The sequence below is a fragment of the Thermobia domestica genome, chromosome 16 (genome assembly GCF_964235325.1).
Source record: "Thermobia domestica chromosome 16, izTheDome1.hap1.1, whole genome shotgun sequence".
Classification (NCBI taxonomy): Eukaryota; Metazoa; Arthropoda; class Insecta; order Zygentoma; family Lepismatidae; genus Thermobia; species Thermobia domestica.
Window position 1 is genome coordinate 37,426,777 of NC_137469.1, and position 25,011 is coordinate 37,451,787.

At 37.3% G+C, this 25,011-nt stretch overlaps 1 protein-coding gene and 1 non-coding gene across 2 annotated transcripts; one reads left to right on the forward strand and one right to left on the reverse strand.

Moving 5' to 3' along the window:
- Positions 1–38: 38 nt before the first annotated feature.
- On the forward strand, positions 39–20,488 carry LOC145673016 (WD repeat domain-containing protein 83). Its single transcript, XM_081742323.1, has 6 exons — positions 39–123; positions 4,953–5,088; positions 6,676–6,877; positions 8,453–8,585; positions 9,210–9,318; positions 18,205–20,488. The coding sequence occupies exons 1-6, from the start codon at positions 54–56 to the stop codon at positions 18,464–18,466; spliced, it is 912 nt and encodes a 303-aa protein (XP_081598449.1). The 5' UTR covers positions 39–53; the 3' UTR covers positions 18,467–20,488.
- Positions 20,489–24,809: 4,321 nt separating this feature from the next.
- TRNAI-AAU (transfer RNA isoleucine (anticodon AAU)) lies at positions 24,810–24,883 on the reverse strand. The gene has a single exon. It is a non-coding gene; the product is annotated as a tRNA-Ile (tRNA).
- Positions 24,884–25,011: the final 128 nt, after the last annotated feature.

Here is a 25,011-nt window from a genome sequence, read left to right on the forward strand (position 1 = left end):
GAGTAAATAATAGAAATGTCATGTTGAACAAGTTATCACAAGAGTTGTAAGTAATGTCCTTATATAAATGTCTAAAGCGAATTGATTGCAAGCAGGGTGCAATAAGAGCGGTTCGATTCAACAGTAAGTAATTCATTGTATAGTATGTAGTATAATATGGTCGTACATCGGTAGAGCAGTTGAAGTTGAATCATTCCAGTACAGTTGAAAATAAAACTCACCACAGAATGGCAGTAAAAGTATCTTGGATGAAATCGGTTCGTATTGCCACAGAGAAAATAACAAGATTTTATGACCAAACTTTACAGCCGATAACTAGGACGGTATTGTAAGGTTAACCGGATTTTATTTTTATTGTTGTTTTATTGACTTCGTATTTTGGTTCCGGTGTAATTTTGGTGCACCACATTTGGAAAGATTTACAGGTAAAATTGAATACTTTGGGCAAGGTTCTAGAACACAGGTCCCCCGTTCCTTTAGCTGTAATAAAGACAGAAAACAACGTCCCCTGCGGGGCTCTAACCCGCCTTTCACTCACGCACGCTCGCTCGGCAATACTATATGATTTTATTACAGGGATATGTATTAAACTTTGATACAGAAAGGAACCAACCTAGCTACTAACCTATATGAGGGAAACCAGTGTTCCAGAACCTTCCCAATACTTTGCATTAAAAGGCATATTTATAAGGAACAAATTTCTGCAGGCGACAGAATTAAATACATAGTAATACATCTGTACCGTATTTTAAGTTTACAAGTGTAAAATCATTACAAGTTCTTTAGAACGGATAAAATAAGTGAGAGCATATGAAAGATGACACTTGTAGATGTTATTTTCCACCAGTAATTTATTTCTGTACTATGTACAGAAGCTGTGTATTATGTTTACAAGTAGAGCGTTACTAATATGAAACCATGACAATTGCTATTGAAACCGTATCATTGCCAGAATTCATTTCTTTTCACTACCCTCGCTTATACGTATACCCACCACCGCTGATGCGCCTGCTTCCTTGGGATGCACCCCCGCGCTGTCGCACGGGCATACTAGCTTCGCCCTGCCCTGACCTTTGATAGCATTCTTGCTTTTGGTAGCCAGCTAGCACAGGTTGATATAGATTTATCCTTAAGAGAGCACATCTTTCCAAGTTAGGACTTAAAAAAGACTGTCCAGTACCACACATCATCATCATCATCATTATTATTATTATTATTATTATTATTATTATTATTATTATTATTATTATTATTATTCACGTGCTGACGTAAGATTCTTCATCTGCACATAAAGTTCCGTTTTTGATGAGCACACAGAAGTGCAAACAATACAAACTGTTACTCACCTCTGACTGTGCATAATTGCCAGCGTAATCGATGATGTCTTACCATCTTTTGTTAGTAGGAGATGAATCCGACGCAGATAAAAGGCTGGAAATGAAGAAATGTAAGGCGGTTTTCATTGTCACCACATCATCAAAGATTTTCACAAATTGGGGAGTTTCGCAGTGCGTAAAACAAAATGATAATATCGCATCTGCATTAAAACCTGCGAACCAAACTTTTTTTAAAAGGAAAATCAAAGATAGCAACTAGGGCCTACAGTTGAACGGTATCCACTAGGTTATGGCATATGTTTATGATGTAAATTTAATAGGGGATGATAGAAGAACAATAGAAAGAAATGCAGAGATCTTATTAAACGCTTGCAGGGACATGGGTTTAGAAGTAAATGCAGAGAAAACTAAATACATGGAAGTGCGTCGGGACCGGAATACAGCAAATTATGGATGCGTTAAAATATTAAATAATACTTTTGATAAAGTGGATAGTTTCAAATATCTAGGATCAATATTAACAGACGAAAATCATATTCACGGGGAAATTAAATGTCGACTAAAAGCAGGAAATTCGTGTTACTATTCGGTTCAAAATATCTTGTCGTCGCGAATTCTGTCGAGGAATTTGAAGCTTAAAATATACAAAACGATAATCATGCCTGTTGTTTTGTATGGCTGTGAAACATGGTCGCTTACTCTGAGGGAAGAACATAGACTGAAAGTATTTGAGAACAAGATCCTGAGACGAATATTCGGACCCAAGAGGAACGGGAATGGGGAACGGCGGAAACTTCATAACGAGGAACTAAATAATGGGTGATATCAATAAAACGGAGAAGTTACTCATTACGCCCAATTTTGAAGTAGTTACTCGCATTGGTATCAATAAAAAGAGAACTCAGCACTAGTCGTCTCGGCTGACCTCGAAGAAGCCCCGCTCTTTTGAAGTAACCACACCTCTATTCTCGAGCCGAGTAACTACTACGCGTTTGATATCAATAAAAATCAAAGACTCTTTTGTGATGCTAGTAACTTCTCCAAATTTGTGGAGCAAGCTAAATAGGTGACTCCGTGCGAAATATGGCTGAGAATATGATTGTTTTGCTATGTAGCAAAATTTATAAATTGCATAGAAATGTTGCAAATGGTGATTACAAAAAACATAGGTTCATGAAAGAAAATGTAGAGTAGTTAGCACAACATTTTTTTAGGAGAATCAACGGAAATTTGGGGTGATGCACTACGTAATGATGAAAAGATGCGGGCTTCCTTGCTTTACGTGAGTGATCCGAGATTCCAGGTCTGAATGTCAGGGGATTCTGTTGCGGCTCAAAGTACTGTGTCTATGACTACTACAAGTGTAATGGATGCGATTATTGCGAAATCTGAAAATTGATTGTTTCCGGAGGCGTGTGTAATATTCAAACAGCAAAGGCAGAGTGGCAAGAACAATATACATTTCCGGGTGCTACCGGAGCACTTGACTACAAACACGTAGCAATAAAGAAACCTAGTATTTTGGAGACGAATACGCTAATAGGAAGAGCTCCTTCGTGGCTAAGCGGATAGCGTACATGCGTTTGGCATGAGAGACCCGCGTTCGATTCCCGGCTGGAGCTCATATGGTTCGGATTCCAAGTTAATCAGTGGGTCCCGTCTCATATAGCCTGGCTACTGAAAAGGACATTAAACTCAAAATCAACTCAACTCAACGCTGATAGGAAGGGTGTATACATGAGAATGTATATTTTTTTTATGCCAAGGTGAAAGGGGACACGTATGGTGTAGAAAATGCAATCAGATGGACGTGCTTTACGACGTGACTGGATGGACTATTTAAAAAAGGAAACAAAGGGACCAAGTGTCTGATTTCGTTCTTAAAGCCAAACAATCTTGGACAAGACCTTGGACAACACGTGATATGCACTTGTCATGCTAATCTTAATATTGCTGGATTCCAATCAACATCCATCAGTTCCAAGAGGTTCGTTCCCGTGGTTTCAGTATTACTTTCTTTTTTCTCGTTTTCTTTTTCAAATTAGTTTTTTTTTAATGCTCGCTCAGATATTAAAGATTCTCTTTTGGATTTGTGTCTCATTTGTAGATGTATTTGATATTTCGTTGCATTTCACTGTAATTGCCTTCAAAGCTTCGGCTTTCCTTCGTTTACTTCCTGGTAACTGTGACTTTGAAAGTACCACTGGAACTTTTATAATATCCACAAATGCACTTTAATTGAAACTGTCGTTGCTACTTGTCCCTTCCATGGCGTTTAGGATACTGCGCCAGAAGTTACCCACAACGAAATGACCACCCAACAGATGGGAGAAATGAATAACTACTTCTTTTATTGATACGACTCAGTGCTACGTGCAGAGGAAGCGCGAGTAAACGTTCATAAATCTGGAGCAGACTAGACCTGAGTAGTGGCTTGTTTTATTGATACGAAATTGAGGGAGGAGATTACTCCAGGTGTAGTTACTCCGATTCTCGAGCAGGACTTCTCAGGAGTAGTTACTTATTTTTATTGATATCACCCAATTTATACGGTTTACCCAACATTGTTAGGGTCGTCAAGTCTAGGAGGCTTAGGTGGGCATTCATGTACCTAGAATGGAAGAAAGTAGAAACGCTTTCAAAATCTCGACTGGAAGACCAATCGGAAAACGACCATTAGGAAGACCTAGGCGCAGATGGGATGACAATATTAAGACGGGTCTCGGAGAGATAGGAATACAAAGTAGAAACTGGATGCAGTTAGCTAAGGATAGAAGTCAGTGGAGAGCTTTAGTGAACGCGGCATTGAACCTCCGGATTCCATAGGCCATAGAGTTAGTTAGTTAGGTTATCATATTGGAAACAACTCTTGCGGTTGTCGTCCTTCTAGGCCATTGTGACAAGCTTGATAGGGACATACATCTGCATTAGTTTCATCATAATAGTCGGTTTGGTTAATGTACCGCATCAATTTTTATATTCAAAAAATTGTTGTTCTCGAAAATTACGTATGAGAATTTATAATCACCCATATCGTTGTGTTTAACTCAGTGAGTTCTGTCTATCGATATATGTCATCTTGGATATTTTTTCCTCTCGCCTTTGGTGCGAGCGGTTCCGGGTTCGATTCCCGGTGAGGCACTCGGTCGAAAGAGTGTAACAGCTTTTTCTGGCCAACCATGTTGAATTAGGTTTTTCCTGGATTTCTCTCATTCATACCAGGCAAATGCCGGGATGGTACCTAAAATAATGGTCCCAGGGCGCTTCCTTCCTTCCCCAATCCTTTCTTCCTCCCCTTTGTCGAATGATGTGTTCGCCGAGGGACGTCATCCCTCATATACTTGACGGGCTAAATGGCCTTAGATGTAGACAGCCCAGAAAACCAAATCCCAGTCCCTAATCCCCGGACATTTTTCCCCTTAGACACTGAGTATTATGATGTACAAAGAATAATTAAAAAAAAAAAAAAAAAAGAGTGACTGAATTCGTCGAATCTCGGTCCAACCGTTTTTTTTTAATCTTTTTATATCATTAAATTCGTATCTACAGGGGAATTGATATGAAATAAAATCAACTATTTCCTGTATTTAGCTAATACTATTGTTCAATTTGTAGTTGATGGAAGCTACTGTTTAACGTGTGGAGCAGATAGAAAGATAAAACTGTGGAATCCTCATCGTTCTCTTTTGCTGAAGACTTACGGAGGCCATGGCGATGAAGTGCTTGATGCTTGTGGTTCGTGTGACAACAGGTAGGAGACTTTCAATTTACTGTTATAATGAAATACCTTCATAATGGTCAACTTGAAAAACCTCTTCATTTTCACTAAGATATTACAGAAATTAAATATTCAAGACGGAACAGGAGTTCACCAAGTCATTAGCAGTTGTTCTTGGATCTACATAGGTATTCTCAAAAGAACTGTGAGAAGAACTTATTGTTGTTGAGAGCATAGTAACGCCAATATCCAATATTTTCAGCATATTAATAGTAAGGAGTATAATTTGTCAAATCATAAATTTACTTTCAAATTTGCGTTCTTGTATCATTTAAAAAGAAGAATACAAATAAGATTTCGGAAGAGTTGAGAAAAATCAGATCTGCGACCGCCTTCCTTTAGACCTGGTCACTTTTAAATGAGTAGAATTAGGGACTTCGGTTTCTAAGTGGAACAAACAGCTCGCACAAGAATGCGACGTATTGGAGTTAATTATTTTTCAGATTTCAGAGCATTTGGATCCATTTATTCTAAGAATTAAATTTACACGTATATATATGAGTAAGCTACAAATATTATTATTCCCCGGAATTGATTTTTAATGTTTAGATAATTAAGTTAAATTATATTAATTTGAGGGAGGGGATTGCTTCTTCCGTATATCCACCTCTGATTTCTAGTGTCATTAGGTATATAAAGACCTCTAAGTGAGAAACAGATATTAAATTTAAGAGTTATATTCAGATTTAATTGTAAACCGTAACTTCCACAAATTACAAGCTTAAAAATGTACATAACAGATAAGTGAATAATAATTACGTTTCCTATGTTTGAAAGTGTCAGCTTCTAGGTAAAAAAAGTTTATTATAAATAGTTGGTTTGTTGAGTTGGGGATTTGGCGTTCTGTTCAGCAGTGAGGCTATATAAGACGTGGATCCACAGTTTAATGTAATATCCGAACTACATGAGCTCCTGCTGAGAATCGCCGAACACGCGTACGCTAACCATATTGTCAGTAGGGATCTCATTTATTTTGGTTCTATTCGATTTACTCTTCCTACTGTTAGTTAATCGTAGTTAGTGATCATCCATGGTAAAGATTAAGAAAATAAGGAAGATTTAGGTTGAATTTTGGATCATTCAAGTACTATAGTCATAGAAATGGAATATATTCTTGGGACGCTGAATTGATTGCAGAAAACCGTTGCTTCTTGTTATCTTTTTTTTTTTTTTTTTTTTTTTTTTATAACTCTATAGCGATCATCTACTTAAAATTGCTTATCTCTGAATTAAACTAATAAAAGAAATGAAATGAAATTTTTGAGTTTTACGTCCCACAGTTATGCCGGCTAGGCTAAAGGAGATGATGATGAGAAATGAATGAAATGGTGGAATGAAGAAATTGGGAGGAAACGGGAGAACCCCGAGGAAACCCACACACATTGTGTTTGTCCACCACAAAGTTCACTTGGCGGCAGCTGGGATCGAACCGGGGACCCCATGCACAAGAGGTGAACGCTCTATCACTGAGCCATCGCGGCCCCGTAACTAGTAAAAGATCATATCGATTGTTCCGCTCTCTATGTATATGATATTGATAAACCATAATTCATTCTCCAGCCAAATTGTATCGAGTGCAGCAGATAAATCTATAATACTTTGGGATGTGACCAGTGGACAACCACTTCGACGTTTTCGTGGCCATGCAAGTCGTGTGACTTGCGTTCGTTTTAATGAGGAGTCAACAGTAGCTGTTTCAGGATCTCACGACAATACTGTTCGATGCTGGGACATCAAAGGACGTAGCCATGAGCCTATACAGGTAAGTTTTAAGAAACATATACGAGGATTACGATGTACAGTAGTAATCAGAAATAGAATGCACACGAAAAATGCTGAGTATTTTCTTGGTATTTTTTTCAGTGTAAAATATTTCATACTAATTTTCTGTTATTAAAGTCCTTAATTCAATCCAGTGTGTGTGTGTGTGAGAGTGAGTGAGTGAGTGAGTGAGTGAGTGAGTGAGAGAGATACGGAATCTAATACTAACAGAATTAGCATTGGTGCTTTCAAGAAACTTGGACAGTTAATTCTGGTAGAAAGGTATTTTTACAAACTACGCAAGTAAATAAATTACAGATGTAGTGAACACCAGTTGGGGTTTCTTGTAAAATTAGTCATTTTATTCTGTAACAAGTGAAGAGAGTCCAGCTGTATGTCTCATATCTTGAATGGCCTAGACGATGGAATCTGCAAGATGTCGAAATATAGGTAGTGAAAAAATGGAATTTTTACCACTTAGAAAATACCAGGTCTAAAGCAAAATTTCTATACATCTCGCGCGCATTCTCTATGCGTGTTAATTTTTGTCCTGATTTAATCGTTCGCAATCGGTGACCCGTACATATTTGCTGGGTTCTTCTTAACCTGTCCTACACCATTCACTCGTTTGTTCATTGACGTGCTCCGAATATTTTTTCAAAATTTCATTTTCAAAAACCCTCAAGGTCAATTCATTTTATAATTTCACTCGCTCGACGAATACAAGGTCAATTTTGACCCATCATCGTTTTATTTTATATTTTATTATTTTATTTTTTTGATAATCCAAAACGGTTCGGATAACTAGAAATGTAAAAATTACAATAATTTTTTCTTAAAAACTCAGCAAAATTTTGAAAGATCAGAAATGACCCTATGTTTAGCAGAAGCGTTATGTAAGTGTCACTGCTGGACGAATGTTCACGTCAAACTTTACAGCTATGGTAGTACTGCGGAGAGAATTAGTCTTTACTATACTTTGATCTCCAATCACTGTGATATAAATCATGATAATGACACATTAATGCCTACAGCATAGCCATTTGACTCGCACATGGTACAGCTCTTTCTGCTCGAGCTGAAATGTTTCTCCAAACTGTAATAAATACTTTTTCTTTCTTTCTTTCATTCTTTTTTCTTTTTTTTCTTTTCTTCTTTTTTTTTTTTTTGTTAATATACACTAAAATTCATCTCTTGAGACGCTTCGCTTGTCTCAGGATTTTCTATGCTGATTAGCCAGAAAATTCTGTGGTCTTGCTAGAAAATATACCTAGGACTATGTTTGTTGTTGCAAATAATGGTGAAGAAAACTTCAGCATTTTTGCGAAATTATTGATGAAGTTTTTTAATTTCACATTTTGCTAAACAACTCACTGGATCTTAATATCTTGTCGTTCTTGCATACTTGATTTAGTGAATGAATAACTAGTGAGTGTAGCTAACGAAACATGCAATTTATAAAATATTTGGAACAATACGAATGTGTTTATGTTAAAGTGAGGAATTTGAATAAGCTTCTTATTTTATTTTATTTTATTTTATTTTATTTTATTATTATTATTATTTTTTTTTATAGGTATTGAAGGAAGCAAAGGACAGTATTACAAGTGTGCAAGTAACAAATCATGAAATTTTAACTGGATCAATTGATTGCAAAGTGCGCAGATATGATCTACGACATGGGGAACTGATTTCCGATTTCGTTGGAGGTAAGTTGCCTCTATCAGATTATAATGTAAACTGAGCATGTGAGAATATTTTAGTTGCTGTACCATACGGAATATAAGAAATTAATTTTCTTGCTAAATGCTAACGATTTCCGCTAAACTATGCTTTCCATGTAAGGTAATTTGTCTTTGTTGCTGTGAATACTTAAAATATCTGTTATATCCAAACATGAAGCAATATTAAAATTGCATTTCTTGATAAAAACTAAAATCCACTGCAATTGGAAGATAATTCCACTGACTTGGCAATACTGTGTCTACATATTAATAATAATAATAATAATAATAATAATAATAATAATAATAATAATAATAATAATAATAATAATAATAATAATAATAATAAAAACACTTGTGGCAGCTTCGGGCAATATTTTGCGGAATTTACCGGTTGTGATAACGATACCGCTTCTAAGCCGAAGGTCGTTTTTTGAACCAAAGAAAGAAAGAAGGGAAAAAAGTCTGCATACAATCGGGTAAATACGATATTTATGGTGATTTTGAATGTATGTTGATATTTCTAATCATTTATGCTGCGTAATTTGTTTCAGATCATAATACATATTTTTAACGTCAGTACATCCGCATCTTTTCTTTTCTTTATAGAGCCTATAACTTGTGCAAATTTCACGAGAGACGGTCAATGTATTCTTTTAAGCTGTGCTGACGATACTGTGAAATTACTTGATAAAGACACTGGAGAATTACTTAACGAGTAAGTAACTTACAATGAATCCTAAGTGTAGTGTTTCAACTGGAAAGAGGAGAGGGTCAAAATAATAATAATAATAAAAATATTGTTGATTACAATAATAAGAATATAAAAAAATGAAATCATATAATCTGCCACTATCATTATTATAGTTAATAATTATTATTTTAACTTTTTCACCTATATGATTATTTTCTTGATCGTTTTTCTTACTCCAGGTTATTTCGTACTTTTTAACTTCCCTTAGGTTTCAACACGCATTTTGTGTATATTTTTAATTTTATCAGTTAATTGTGTCCAACTTCGCTATTACTGTTTCCCCATCTTTATTTTATAGATACGAGGCACATCCAGAAAGTAACTTTCCCACGTGCCCCATAACTAGGAAACCGTATGTTGAGTAAAGCGACTGCGTGCACCTAGCATGGCGCGTGCGCCAGCAGAACTTCCATGATGCTCTCGGTAACGTCGTAGCAGTGGTTGAAGATGGACGGTCCTATTCCAACGCCTGCCGCGTGTGAAGTGCGAGCAATGATAAAGATTTTGAATATACAGGGCCGATTGAAATCCATCGTCAACTGTGCCAGATCTATAGGCTTAACGTCATGAACAAACAGATAGTGCATTGCTGGTGTAGACAATTTGCTACAGAACGCCAAAATGTGCATGATGAGGAGCACAGTGGGAGGCCAACCATCATTACAAACGACCTTGTAGACCTTGTTCGGGAACGCATCATACAGACTCGTCGCTTCACAATAACGGAACTCAGCGGTCAGTTCCCGCAGATTTCCTGCTCCTTATTGCACACCATTGTCACGGAGCGCCTGTTGTTCAAGAAGTGTGCCAGGTGGGTGCCGAAGCAACTGACTCCAGAACACAAAGCAAAGCATATCTGATCATTATTGACATTTTTGCAACGATACAGCTAACGATGGATTTCAATCGGCGCTAGGCTCTGTGCATTCAAAAACTTTATCACTGCTCGCACTTCACATGCGGCGGGAGCTGGAATAGTAACGTTCATCTTGAACCACTGCCATGACGCTACTGAGAACACTACCATGCTAGGACTTTACTCTCTCACGTGCACGCAGTTGCTTCGCGCAACGTACGGTTTCCAAGCTATAGGATGCGTGGGAAAGTTACTGTCTGGATGCGCTTCGTATTTCTTGGACTGCGCCTTCTTTTTCCAGTATTTTTCTTCGTACTGATAAAACTCTTCTCCGATATTCATCTGGCTACCCACTATGGCTGACTAGTAATATGTGATCAGACTCTTTGTATAGTTTCCTTCTTTTTTTCTTCTCATTTTCCTACGCTTCTACAACGAGCCATTATGGCTCTAAAGATTAATTCTTCTGGTAATTTCTTCCATTATGTATTTGTGTTAGTTATAATCTTCCGCGAATATTTTATCTAAAATGGGTATTGATAAAAGCTAGTTGAAGTGTAGCGTTTCTTTTCAGCACTGAGGCAATGTGAGACGTGGTCTTACAATATAAAGTGGAATCCGAATCACTGGAATCTGTAGGCAAATCGTGTTAGTAGAAACAAATTATTAAATCAGTATTAACCCAGGTTTAAGTCTCGGCGGGAGCTCATGCGATTTGGATTCCATGCTAAAATGTAGGTCTGTGTCTCATATAGTCTTGCTGCTGAAAGGGACACTAAACTTAAATCAAATCTAACGAAATCAACATTCAAATTCTCAAAATTATCTACATTACTTTTCAAAACATCTCGAACTCCTTGAGCTGATGTCAGGGGCGGATCCAGGACCGACTTCTGGGGGGAAGGGGCGGTGGGTTGTCATACTGCTACTTTTAAGGGCTCCAATGTTTGAGATGAGTTCTATTTATATATATAAAATAAGAAAGTTTCCTCTTCTGGGGGAGGGGGCGATTGCCCCCCCTGGATCCGCCCCTGGCTGGTGTTAGGAATAAGAAGAAAGATAAAATCACCTCGTAAAACCACGAAGACATTGCCTAGTCCTGAAAATTCAAATTTACTTTCTTTGCTTCTTCGTGAGAAGCTTCAAAATTACTACTTCACATGCTGTGAACAAAACTACCGTTGTGAGCAAAGGTACGAAGTTCTGACTGCCGCTTACGAACACTCGAATTCTCCGTATAACTTTAGAACTGTGGTTCAGATCTTTTCCAATCTTCTCTAGTCTAAATTTAATGTAGAGTTCTTAGTTCTAATAAAAGGAATTTTTACTACTTTCTTCTCAATACTATCTACTGTAGGTATTATTAGATAGTGAGGAAAACTTGAATTTACATAATGTAAATCATGACCTTTTAAATGTTGAATTCATTTTAATTATTTCTAATATGTTCCTTAATTTTGATATTAATGTTCCTTTGTATGTTCCCGATGTAACGTTCATTACAAGTCCAGAACGCTTGCTAAACACCACTATTAGTAGATCTTGGAATCGGAGAGATGTTCTGTGTTGCTTTCTGGTTTAACGACCAAATCAGTCTGAAATTTTCTGAAAGTTCTTCTTTATCCAAATAATTGTTAATAAAAGAATTCGATACATCTGTCTATCTGGTGTTTAATTAGTTCTGTATTTTGTAGGGGGATTAACAATATGAGTGAGGAACCCTGCTTTTTTTCTAATTACATTTTTCCATTTTATTCCTAACATCAGCTAAAGGAGAATGACCTGGTCTGAAATGTAGATTAATTGGCGAACTTGAATTGTAACTTTGTAACTTATCGTTTCGCTGTGAACAGCCATTCTTGTGTCAACTTTCAGTATAAAAACAACGTTATCTTACAGAATTTTAAAGCGTAAAGTATCTGGTGACACAAGAATGGCTGTTGCATCAGGAGATTGAAAAATTGTGCGAGTTTCGAGAATGAAGAGCGGAAACCAGGAACGATTTTGACAGGAAAGGCCTTGAATTTCGACGACAAACATTGAACTTGTTTACGACTTGATTTTCCTACCGTGCAAATCATAGGCATGACGTCACAAAGCAGTGGTGTCACTGAGATAAATAAGTCCAAAATATGACGCGAGAAAAGTTATATCATGTTGGAAGGGGATTTTCTGAAAAAAGCACACAAAAATTCATTCATCATTCAATACGTCAGTGATTCCCAATCGGTGTGTCGCGACACATTGATGTGTCCTGCAGTCCCATAGGGTACGTCGCGAAATTTTAGAATTTAAAAATCGTGAATCATTTAATAATAATTAGTTAAAATTAGTTTTAAGACAGACTATACTGGTGGTGCTAGTGTTGACCTCCAGCTGCAGGAATAATATTCAATATTACATATAGTCACCATTTTAAATAAACTTGTAGGCTTATACTGTTATAATTTACCTATTATTAATAATAAAACATCAAACAAGTGCGTCGCGAGGTAATGGGAGTTAAGTAAGGTGTGTTATCAGTCAAAAAAGGTTGGGAACCACTGCAATAAAGGTTTCAATAAACTTGGTTATAATGTAGAAAAGTAGATTATAACTTTATTTTTAGTCCTGATAAAAATAAATTCTGGCCTCGTTGATATTATGTTGATAAATTTTCAATTCTATCTGCCTTCTTTAGGCTCATTTATTGATAAAAAAGATGGATTGCTTTTATAAAGCAGCTGTACAAAAGAGTTTGAAAGTACTAATGTGATTATTACATAGGAACAAATTGCATATCTACTTACTTGCAGTTGCCCAAATGGTAAATCAGCACTTGTATAGTTTCATAAAGAAAAAAAACAAATGTAAGCAGAATAATAATAAAATAAATAAACTAGATCTATCTATTTCGACGCTGCAACAAACAACGAAAGAAGTAATTCTTAAATATTAGTGAAAATGTTATGTCTTGTTAAGTTCCATTTATCTGGAGAGGTCTTCTAACACTTTTGACCGCAGAAGAGTGTAGATGCAGTTGAAAATTTGATGAACATAATATCAACAAGAACTCTAAAAACCAAGTTGTAATTTATCATATATGCCCTATGCGTGACACGGAAATAATCTTGCATTGTGTTTATAAATGAAGAAATATATGACCATTAGTGGTCTATACAGTGTTTCTTTCCCATTCGAGTGCAGATAACAGCTTGACTCACTAGGCCTATGTTGGGATTAATTTGTAACAATATACATCTAGGACTATTATACCATTCCCGTATTATAAATAAAATAATAATAACCAAAGAATTCCTACTGAGCGTAACAGTGAACTCCCCATAGCCTCATGTTTGAACATTTATAGCAATGACCGAGGAAGTCGTGGTTAAGGCGTGATGATCTGTGTGAATATTAAGTGGGAATTTAGATTACGTAATGATCTCGCTACTAACTGTGAAATAATATGGGTTGAAGTTAAACTTGGAAAAAAAAAAAAAACTTTTGATTGGTTGTTATTATAGACCACACAGAAACTCTTTTATTTCTGTGCTTGAGTATTGTAGATATTCTGTGCTTGCAGCTCTTAATGAAACTGATGCTGTCCTTTTTGGTGATTTTAATCTATCAATAGATTGGACTGACCCTAGGACGGGGGTAGGTAATTGGCCTAGTGATCACTGGTTTTTAGGTATGTTTATACAGGGATTAGGGCTCAATCAATTTAACTTATTTCCGACACGTCGTGAGAATATCCTGGATTATGTGGTCTCTTCTCTAAATGATATTATCATCACTCCAAATAGAAATCTATTTTCATCTGATCACGAATCTGTAGACATTGATATACTTTTACTTAAGCCGTCATCAAATAAAAACAACTTTGAGTCCAAACAGTATATCTGGTTGTGGAAGAAGGCACCGTGGGACAGTATAAATCGTGTCCTAGACTTAATTCCTTGGTGTATACTGAATGATGGAAATATCAATGATGCTGTCTTACTGTTTACGGATATTATCTCTGCGGTCGTTAATGACTTCGTTCCTCGTAAACTGAAACTATCGCGTCGGTTCCCTCCGTGGATCGATGCAGAAGCTCGCTTTGTTCTTCGAAATAAACAGCGTGCTTGGACACTATGGAAGCAGTTTCCGACTGAACAAACTTATAGGACTTTCTCTAATATTAGATGTCATTCGAAATATTTCCTTCGAATGAAATATAAGAAATATGTGGATAGCCTATCGTGTCAATTTATTTCTAAACTGAATAGATTCTGGTCGCCTATAAACACCCGGAGGCAAAAGCCGCGTATTCTGCTAGAAGTTGACTATAATTTTCATACTTTCGAGGGAAAATATAGAGCTACTGCCTTCAATGAGTATTTTTACAACAGAATTTCTAAGCTGAGACTCCCTCCTTTCTACTTAAGATCCAATCTGTGAGTTCTCACTCGCTGACTGCGATTACTACTTCCCATGATGAAGTGAAATCAATTATTTCCTCACTATCTTCTCGACGTTCTTCTGGCCCTGATAATATTAGTAGTTTTTCTTTGTAACACAGCGCATTCACTCGCTCACCTTCTATCGTTATTATTCATTAGATGTTTCTCGGAAGGTACCTTTCCCAATTTGTGGAAGACTGCCAATATCATACCTATCTTCAAGTTTGGAGATAGGAAACTAATTTCATCCTGCAGACCAATTTCTCTTCTCTCTTCTGTGTCTATTCTCTGCGAAAAAAAAGTTAAAGATAGATTATACAGCTTTGTCAAACCTTTTTTAAGTAGTTCTCAGCACGGGACAGGACGTTTGGGCGCCACCATTTGGGCGCGGACGTTTTGGCGCTGCCGTTTGGGCGCAAAGCCGTTTAGGCGCCAGACGTTTGGGCGCGAGGTACATAGTAAAAATCACAATTTACGACATATAAAGTAAGCTAGGCACTGAAAACTAAGCGCGAATCAAGATATATATACATTTCCTACACTTCTATCTTTATCTCACCTCATTTATCTGTATATCTTCTATCTCTATCTTATTTATTCATCTAAATTTAATGCGTTTGTGGCATTTGTTGCCTTACCTCGTCATTGATTGATTTTTCACTTGTTCACGATTCTTGTACTTCTGATCTAATTTTTGTATTATATAAGAAAGCTAGGAAATGAAGGAATCAGACGAACTGTTAATAATTTTCTTAATGTTAATTAAAACATATTGATTTAATTTTTGTATTTTTTAAAAAAGATAGATTTTAATATTCATAAATATGTAATTATTGTTTTCTTTTTATTACGTTTGTCATACTCATCTCTTCCTTAAGTCCAATAAAGAACTACCAATAAAAGATTTCAGCGTAGTCGCTAACACTCTCGCCTTCGGTGCGAGCGATCCCGGGTTCGATTCCCGGTGGGGACACTCGGTCGAAAAAGTGTAACATGCTCTTTCAGGCCAGCCACCCTCAATGAGGTTTTCCTCATTCACATCAGGTAAATGAGGGGGTGGTACCTAATTTATAGGTCCAGGTCGCTTCCTTCCTTCCCCAATCCTTTCTTCCTTCCCTTTCCCCGGATAGTGTGCTCCCTCAAACGTGACGGGCTAAATGGCCTTAGATGCCGAGAGCCCATCTAAAAATCCTAAATCCTAATCGAGTTGAGGGAAAGATATTTCGCATACAGGGTGTCTAAGATATTGAGTTTAGGAACTGTAGTATGCCGTATTTCTGGTATAACTTTTTTTATTAACATTCCAATATAAAAATCAAATCGTAACACACTTTTTTTTCGTTCCATTGTAAGCATTTAATCTGCATTAAAGAAAGTGGCAAAAGGAAAAAAACTATTTCAAAGTGAAAAATAATAGTTAAGTATACATATATTGGTCATTTAGCCACTAGAAATGTGTTTGACATTCACACTTATTGCATAACTACAGTAGAAGGCCTGCTTAATGGAATAGGCTCACTATGTATGTAATGCAGTGAATCATACGTAATGTAATCTGGTCTACTTACCTTTGGCTTGAAAAGTTATCAATTAAAAAGCACACAACTTTGGTTGAAACTTAAATTTACAAAATTTAATTGTTAATTCAGTTTTTAGAATTTTGAAATTCCAGTATTTCTAGTATATTAAACAAAATCCAGTATAATTCAAGGACTTTCACTACAGTAAACAAGATATCTTGATTCGAACTTAGTACTCAGCACTTAACATCATGACTTTTTAATTTAACTCGCGCCCAAACGTCTGGCGCCCAAATGGCTTCGCGCCGAAACGTCCAGTGCCCAAAAGGCGGGGTCCAAACGTCCGCGCCCAAATGGCGGCGCCCAAACGTCACGTACCGTTCTCAGCATGGTTTCATGCCTGGACGTTCGTGTCTTACCAATTTGTCAGTGTTAGTCACTCATGCAGCCCAAGCAATCACAACTAACACTCAGCTTGATGTAGTTTACTTTGACATGTCTAAGGCCTTGATACCATAAACACAAAGTTGCTTCTTTACAAACTCTATAATAGATATAATATTCATGGCAGGATCCTTTCTTTCCTAGATTCTTATCTTTCAGGGAGAGAACAACGTGTTACTCTACCTGAATCCGTGTCTCCGTTTAGTCTCGTTTTATCGGAAGTGCCTCAAGGGAGCGTGCTGGGCCCACTTGTTTTTACTCTACATTGATGACTTACCTAGTATCTTCTCAACCTCTTCATCAAATAGTTTGCTTTTCGCTGATGGTTGTAAACTCTTTAGAGTTATTAACACCGTAGATGATGCTTCTTCACTGCAAGCTGACATAAATATGTTAAGCAATTGGTGCTCAAACTGGAATCTGTCTTTAAACCCCAACAAATGTTCCACTCTCTCTATCTCCTTGAGAAAGAATGTACTTCGTCAGACATATAATTTCAACAATGTACCCGTTAAACGAGTTTTTTTTCAAAAAGATCTAGGCGTTGTCTTTGATGAAAACTCTCCTTTGCTGATCATATCAGTTGGATCTCATCCAGAGCTATAAAACTACTTGCTTTACTCTTTAGATTTCCAGAAATACAAAGTCTCCCTGTCCTTATGATATTTTATAAGGCTTCTATTTTTCCGATCATTGAATATTGTTCACCTGTATGAAACATGGCAGTGCCTACTAATTTATCTCGCATTGACTCGGTTTTAAACTTCTTTCTTGCCATAGTTAGATTTAGAATTCCCGAGTTACGTGATCAATCGAGACAAGAACTAATGTCTTTAATGAATTTAAGTACCCCTGTCAAACGACGGGGTACTCCTGACTTACTTTATCTATGTAAGGTTATCAATGGTAAAATTGATTCTGAATTCTTATTATTACAGATCAGCATTCGTGTTCCTCCGAGGCGAACTCGTTCTCCAAATTTAACAACTTATGAGACTCCTAGGTTATCAATTGTTCAGCGCTCTTTGTTTTACAGACTAGCGCATGATTACAATACAGTTTCAACGGTTGTCAACATTTTTACTTCTGAACGAAACTTCAGAACTCAGTTGAAGAGAATATTGTAAATTGAAAATTGAACCTATTTACTGTATTTTTGTATTTGTTACTATTTTGTTCTTGTTTTTTTCTTAATGTTGTTCAGATGCAGCCAAATGGCCTTGTGCTGTATGAAACTTAGTGAATAAATAAATAAATAAATAAATAAATAATCGTACAATTTCAACGGGTAACCTCCGTGATTATCAATATCTTTGGAGAAATTTTCAGTGTAGTCATATCACTTCTTGTAATATTAACTTGAGCATTCTTGAGCTGATGATGACGGAAGTTCGTTGAAACTGCATGATTATTTATAAAATATCGACGCTTAACAGGAAAAAGTTCGATTATTATTAGTGTATATTAAGCTCTGTTGATCTCTTTAAGCAAACAGCTAAACCCATAAAAATCGGCTCACCTACTCGGTTTATGTTGGTAACTTGAATGTGACTAATTAGCTTTATGAAAGGATTGTATTTATAACATGGTATTTTTATTCCAGATATTCTGGGCACAAGATGAAAGATTACTGCTTGGAAAGCTGTGTGGATAGGAAAGATGAAATTATCTTCTCGGGCTCTGCTGATGGTTCTGTGTGGTGCTGGAGTCTAGTCAATGGAACAGTGACTTCTCATTTGAAGCACGATGCTAATAAAGTTGTCGTTTCCCTCTCTTCACATCCTTCGGAAGATTATCTTCTGACTGCTGTAGAAGGCTACTATCATCTCTGGGGGATTGAGCCGACCGTGGATGATAACGACTGAGGACATGGAATAAAACATTTCAAGTATGGTTTATCATGCTGTACAGACAAGAATAAGCGAAAATGAAGCAGTTTAAGGACAGTATACTGGATAAAGAACGGGTATCGGAAGGATTTATAGACATGGCTCTGTTTTTCCCTTTAAAAAATATTTTGTACAGTTACCAGGATTTTGAAACAGAATATATGAAGCAAGGACAGATACCACTTTGTATAAACCAGGTTTTCTAGTTTCTGTAGGCCTACTTGTATTGAATTGGTGCGATTGAAATGTCTAATTTAGCATGTGGTGGAAAACTATCCTCTAACGCAATCAGTGAATGGTCTGAGGTCAAGCATACAGTATAACGTTACAAACATTATATATCATCAGAAAGACAGGCTAGGTGTTCAGTCAGTCAGGAGGCAATGTGTTGTTGAAATATATAATAAAGAACACACAATTGTGAGTGATTCGCATTTATAAGTTCGAACTTTGATATTCTGTACATCTAGCCGCACAAAATATCAACTGTGCATATGGGCAGAAGTTGTAAATGAATGCTCTACACGCCGTTGGTTTCAGTGACACAACATTCAAACATAAGCTCCGGTGCCACCCAACGGCGCCGACTTTCCAAAATTTATGTGGGTGCATATCAATGGCGGGGCGTGTTAGCCTATATGTTTTCAGGGAAGTCTCGATATTTGATTGATTTATTCTTATTTAAAATCTTTTATGAACACTGTCATAAAGGGCTGTGCTGTGATAAAGTAAACTATACCAGTACTACAAGAATAAGTTGGGGCTGCCCTAGCTCAGTTGGTATCGCAGCTGACTTAAATGCAAGAGAAACGGGTTCAAACCCGGATCCAAACTAAAAATCTTGTGGGTGCCGGAGCACCCACGTAGTCGGCGCGCATGGTGCCACCGACAAACGGAATAATCTGATGAGCTCCTAGGTACACCATAAGGCAGACTCTTGGAAAATTGTTCGTGCAATTACAGACGAGAGATCGTACACCATACCACTATCGTTTGGCAGCTCTGCGCAATTGTAAGTGGGCGCCACATGAGTTAACCAACAAGGATCGCTGTCTGGAGGTATGCAGTTCTCTGAGGGTACAAAATAACAAGGAAGATATCGTGCCTGCAGCAGACTATTATTTCTGATGAAAATAGATCTGCTACGACAATTGCAACCATCAGAACAGTGGATCATGGTCAACGTTCATGCGGTTTCTAAAACTACTCTCCACCCGCAGAAGATGTTGCTTTTATGGCAGGCAGTCTATAATGGGGGTGATCCATCATATCTTTCTCCGTCGAGAAGAAGTCACTGCGAATCGCTACAGTGCCAACTCTATGAAATGCACCGCAACTTCTTCCAAAAGTGTGCAGCAATAGTGAACAGATTAGTGTTGCATCGCTCAAATGCCGATGCAGTCTTTCCATGAGAGTGCAGTATGAAACATTTCCTTATCGGCCGTATTCTCTTAACATCTCTCCCACCAACCGCCGATCTTTTCTTGGTGAGAAGAATTTACCTGATGACGAGAGTGATGCAATAAGCTATTGAGGACTTCCTCATATCGCAGATTCAAGCCTTTTTTTCGTCATCGAACCCAGTGTGTAATCTGCGTTGATTGGCTGAAGCCTTATATTGAGTAACCAGGTATTGTTTTCCTTTTCTTTCTTTGACGTGACACGTGAGATGAACATTTCAATCGCACTCAATATATTGAAGGTATATATATATTGTAGATATATATATATTTCTTTTTTGTTCCATTTGATGCAATGAGTTCCAACTAATTAAAAATAAAACTTCACCATTAAAAACAATATATTTGCATCAAGAAAAGCAAGAAGTAAAATTACTTTTTGAATGTTCTTTATATTATTCACTTGTCCATGGAAGCATTTCACGCATGTTTTAGTGTGGCTTGAATATGTTTTCGTTATTGTTATTAAAATAATATAATTTGTACATATTATTAAAAAAAAAATAAGCATCGTTGCTAAAAAGTGTTGTTAATGGCACTTTGTTGTTATCTCACAAAAGTATCCTTTAATAATTGACTTAAAATATTCTGAGTTCTTAATAATTTAAGATGTTTGTAACTTTTGCTCTCATCCACTGCCTTTAACACTAAAAACTACCATTATGAGCTTGCTTGGAGATTAATTACACGTAGTAGTTTTCTATTGTTTCAAAATTCTGGGTGTGCAGTTAGCTTTTATTTTCAGTAGTTATTCATTTTGTATGATACTTTCAAGATATATCACTTTAATCAAATCATTATATACATCGTGTCCGTAGGTTTTCCCGGAGTACTTCCGTTTCCTCACATTTTCATTCCACCAATTCATCCATCATCATTCACTTCAATAACTTGCCTTAATCATCCATCTCCCTTAGCCTAAGGGACGTAATTGTAGGACGTTAAAATGGAAGATTTCATTGAATTTCATTTTCAAATCAATACATAACAGGAAAAATGATTTCGAAATGTGCAACAAACAAGGATTTTTTAAAACAAAACATTAATTTGATGTAATACGGTATCTATGAAGCAAATTATTTTACAATTTTAGCAAATACAGATAATCTTAAAGATTTCAATCTATTACATATTATAAAGTACTGTTTATAGAAATGACAACACCAAGAAGTAACGGAAACGCATGTAAACTCACAGTACTTGTATAGCGCATACTCGATTATAATTTCAGTGGAATGACACATGCCTAAGGCCTAGCAGCGCCCTCGGTTCGGTGCGCTGAGTAGTAGTATTAGTAATATTACTAGAAAGGGGTTTACGCAGTACTCAGATAGTGGAGCACGAACAAGGGAACAAAAAACGTGTGGACAAGCGTCACCACGTCTTATTAACATCAAAAAGCGCAATACAGACTTTTTTTCGGAGGGTCTGGAGGTCGCCCTACGGGAAGGCAGGGGTGCCCACAAGGAAGGGCTATGACGCAAACTGCGTCATTGAAATATTGGGGGGGGGGTTAAAAATCTATATAAATATGTTTGAGAGGGTGTAAAAATTAATCGAAAAGATATTTTTCATGGAAGACTACCTACGGATAGGCAATTGAGGGGGGGTGCGTCATGGTCTTGAGGGGGGGTGGGCACCACTGGGGAAGGTATTTTTTTCTACCGCAGAATCAGTGTTCGTATAGCAGGGGGTGGCCAACACGTGGACCATGGTCTACTAGTCAACCGGCAAGTCATGAAAGGTAGCCCGCGGTGGTCTGTTCTTGCACTATCAATTCCAATGCGAATAATCCTAGTGGATTAATTCCGTTAAAATAACTAGAATAAAGCATATTCTCAATTTGTACAACTTTAACCCGTTTGCTGGTACTCCTAAGTTCGATATATGATCCTAGTATGGCACCAGTACTTTTCAGTAGCTTAGCGTTATGTTTCGCAATTGATAGGCAGTATTAATCTAGTTTAATTTCATGGAAGTTCCAACGGACCGAAGACCATTTCTCCATTCAAACCAAAGCTTCGAAAAGCAATTAGAACTAGAGCTATGAACAAAAGGAAGACCTACGAGGAACACAAGAACGTAGAAAGCTTTAATGATCTAAACAAGCCATATGGGGTCAAAAAGAATTATGCGAGGAAAACGAAGAATGAATTTTCGACCAATACCGAAAGGACATTAACACAGCAGAAAAGAAGCTCAAGTCCATAAAGATTGGACAAGCTATGGCAAACGACATGAGAAATATAATCCTCGGCTAGATGCACAGACAGCCCAGACTAGAAGGAGAAGTCATTCAATTGAACCAATTAAATACAAAACTGAAGAAAGAATTCAGTAATTTAAAACCGAAAGAGATAATAAGAAAGTAAATAAATATCCTAAAAGAAAAGAAAACGGAAAATTGAATGCAACTGAGACTAACGTATGCAAATACAGTAGCACAATCAGCTGAAGAAATTTCAAAGATAACAAGAAGAATTGAAGGACTAAAAACGAAACAAAAACGAATTTTCTTCACCAAACCAATCAATAAAGAAACCACAGGAAGAATTTTAAAATGTAATCAAGCAAAGAAAAGAAAGAATCAAGCTAACATAACTAAGACAACGAAACAAGCAATAATCGTCGAAGCAAAGAATGAAGAAGAATTGAATAAAATCACCTAAAAAGAACAAATAAAGATTTGAACTGCGAATGGTAGAAAAAGAAAAATCCACTAGTGATTGCCTATAATGTACCAGGAAAAGTAAAGAATGACGAACTTATAGAAGCAATTGTTGATAAGAACTGTGAAGATCAAGTCTTAGACAAGGCAAGGACAGGCATAAAAGTTAGATTTATAAAGATAACCAAGAAAATTCTATCGCTTTTCGTGGAGGTCAGTGTTCAATTGGCCCTCACACCATCAGTTGAATGCGAATGGGGATAAAGCGAAGGTCAGTTATTGGTATGGGTATATCCAACATACTACTTGGTTCTGGCAGTTCAGTTATACCGTGAACGTGCATAAGGACAGAGTGCACATGGGACCTGCACAGAGCGTCATAGGGGTATGTATATTGTACGAGTTCAAACTGGGGACAAATGCTGCTGCAGTGGGACAGAAGATATGCCAGGCCATTGGTGAGGGTGTCGTGACTATGCGGACACTACAGCAGTGGTTTAATAAGTTTAAGGACGGTGACGAAACACTCGAAGATGCACCACATGCCGGGAGACCAACACATGTACAAAATGAAGATCTTCAGGCAGCAATTGAGTCGAACAGTGGCCAGACATGTGAGGAACTGGGACTACAATTCTGGACAGGGTGTTGACATGTGATGAGAAGTGGGTCCTGTACGAAGCTTCACGGCGCCGTCATAATTGGTTAGGGTCCGATGAACCGATTCCAAAACAGCCGCAACCAGCACTGCACCAGAAGGATGTCCTCCTGTGTCTTTGATGGGCTATTCACGGCACTGTGCATCGGGAACTGTTACCAGCTGGTCAGAGCATCAATGAACTGTGTACTGTCAGCAGTTGAGCCGTGTTCAAGAAAAACTCGAAACTCTGGAGCCAGCACTTCCGAATCGCAACGGGGTCCTACTGTTACAGGACGACCCTAGGTCCCACGTGGCTAGAATAACCCAGGACACCATTCTATGCTTTGGATGGGAAACCACTGCATCCGCCACATTCCCCAGACATTGCACCGTATAATTATCACCTGTTTCATTCCTTCGACAATCACCTTAGAGGACGCCAGTTCAAATCCCTAGTAGAGGTGCAAAATGCACTTGATATCTTCTTCGCTTCACGGCTCACCAAGTTCTACCGCGATGGAATTCATGGCCTTCCAGAATGTTGGCAGAAGGTCATCGATGATGATAGAGACTTTTTGATCTTCCAGGTATGTCTCAGGTGACATATCAATATCCGAAGCTGGTGGGGGAAAAAGCGAGGTAACTTTCTTGGTTATCTTCATAGAGCAGGTAACGAATAAAATAACACCTAATGATTAGGTAAAACATATTACTATTATCGTCTTTCCTTTTTCCTTTTAAATTGCCGCAACTGGAACCCTTGTCTCCGTGATTTTATAAGTAAACTTATTAATTTTAGACGTTGCCCACTAATTGAATTGATTTGTGTTTAACGTCCCGTTCAGCACCAGGGCTATAACACACATGGACCTTCAGCTTAAGGTGGAATCCGAATCGCATTATCTCCTGCCGAGAATCAAACCCGTCTCATACGCCAAAGACGCGTAGGTTATCCACACAACCACTAGGAAATTCAGTATTGCCCACGAAACGAGAAGTGTTTTCTCATCTCGTTATTTTATTTACAATTCTTGTCTCGTCTCTATTCTAACAAAACTTATCTCGTATATTTTTGTAAATTTATTACTATTATTGTTATACGAAATTTTATCTAAAAGTGATCAGAACGCTTCCCCGTCACGTCACAAAATGTCCCCGAACGGTGTGATATAACAGCTGGAGTACACTGTGTAATGTCTTGTGTATCGTTCAGCACTAATAAATGCTCTTAATTGTGTTCCTACAATCTCACTATCAGTTTCATACTATCAATCATGTAATACTAAAACAGTGTAGAGATCTAAAACATGGGTAAACTAGTGTTACGAGAATTGTCTTGTTTCAAATTTGAAAATGCACTTTTCGTCTCGAGAGGATACGATTTCTCGTGAAAGAAGGACTCTAACTGTTACTATTTCGTCTTGTAATGTAACATTTTCTGTTTGTTTTGGTATGGTGCATAGCCGCGAAATAATCCCATTTGCACGTAGCACCCAGTAAAGTAAGCTAGGCTCACGACAAACGTATCAAACCGTTCGATTATAAAATTTATGGCCAGTGAAAGGATCAAACCCATGACCTTCGCGTTATTAGCACGACGCTCTAACCAACTGAGCTAACCGGCCTGATTGCCAGTTAAAATTTATTTTCGTTTTCGTAGAAAAATTGCTTGATTAGTCATAATTAACATCTACTTTACGCTTTGATGAGCTCAACTAAATACCATATCATCTTCACGATTAGTCATTAATTA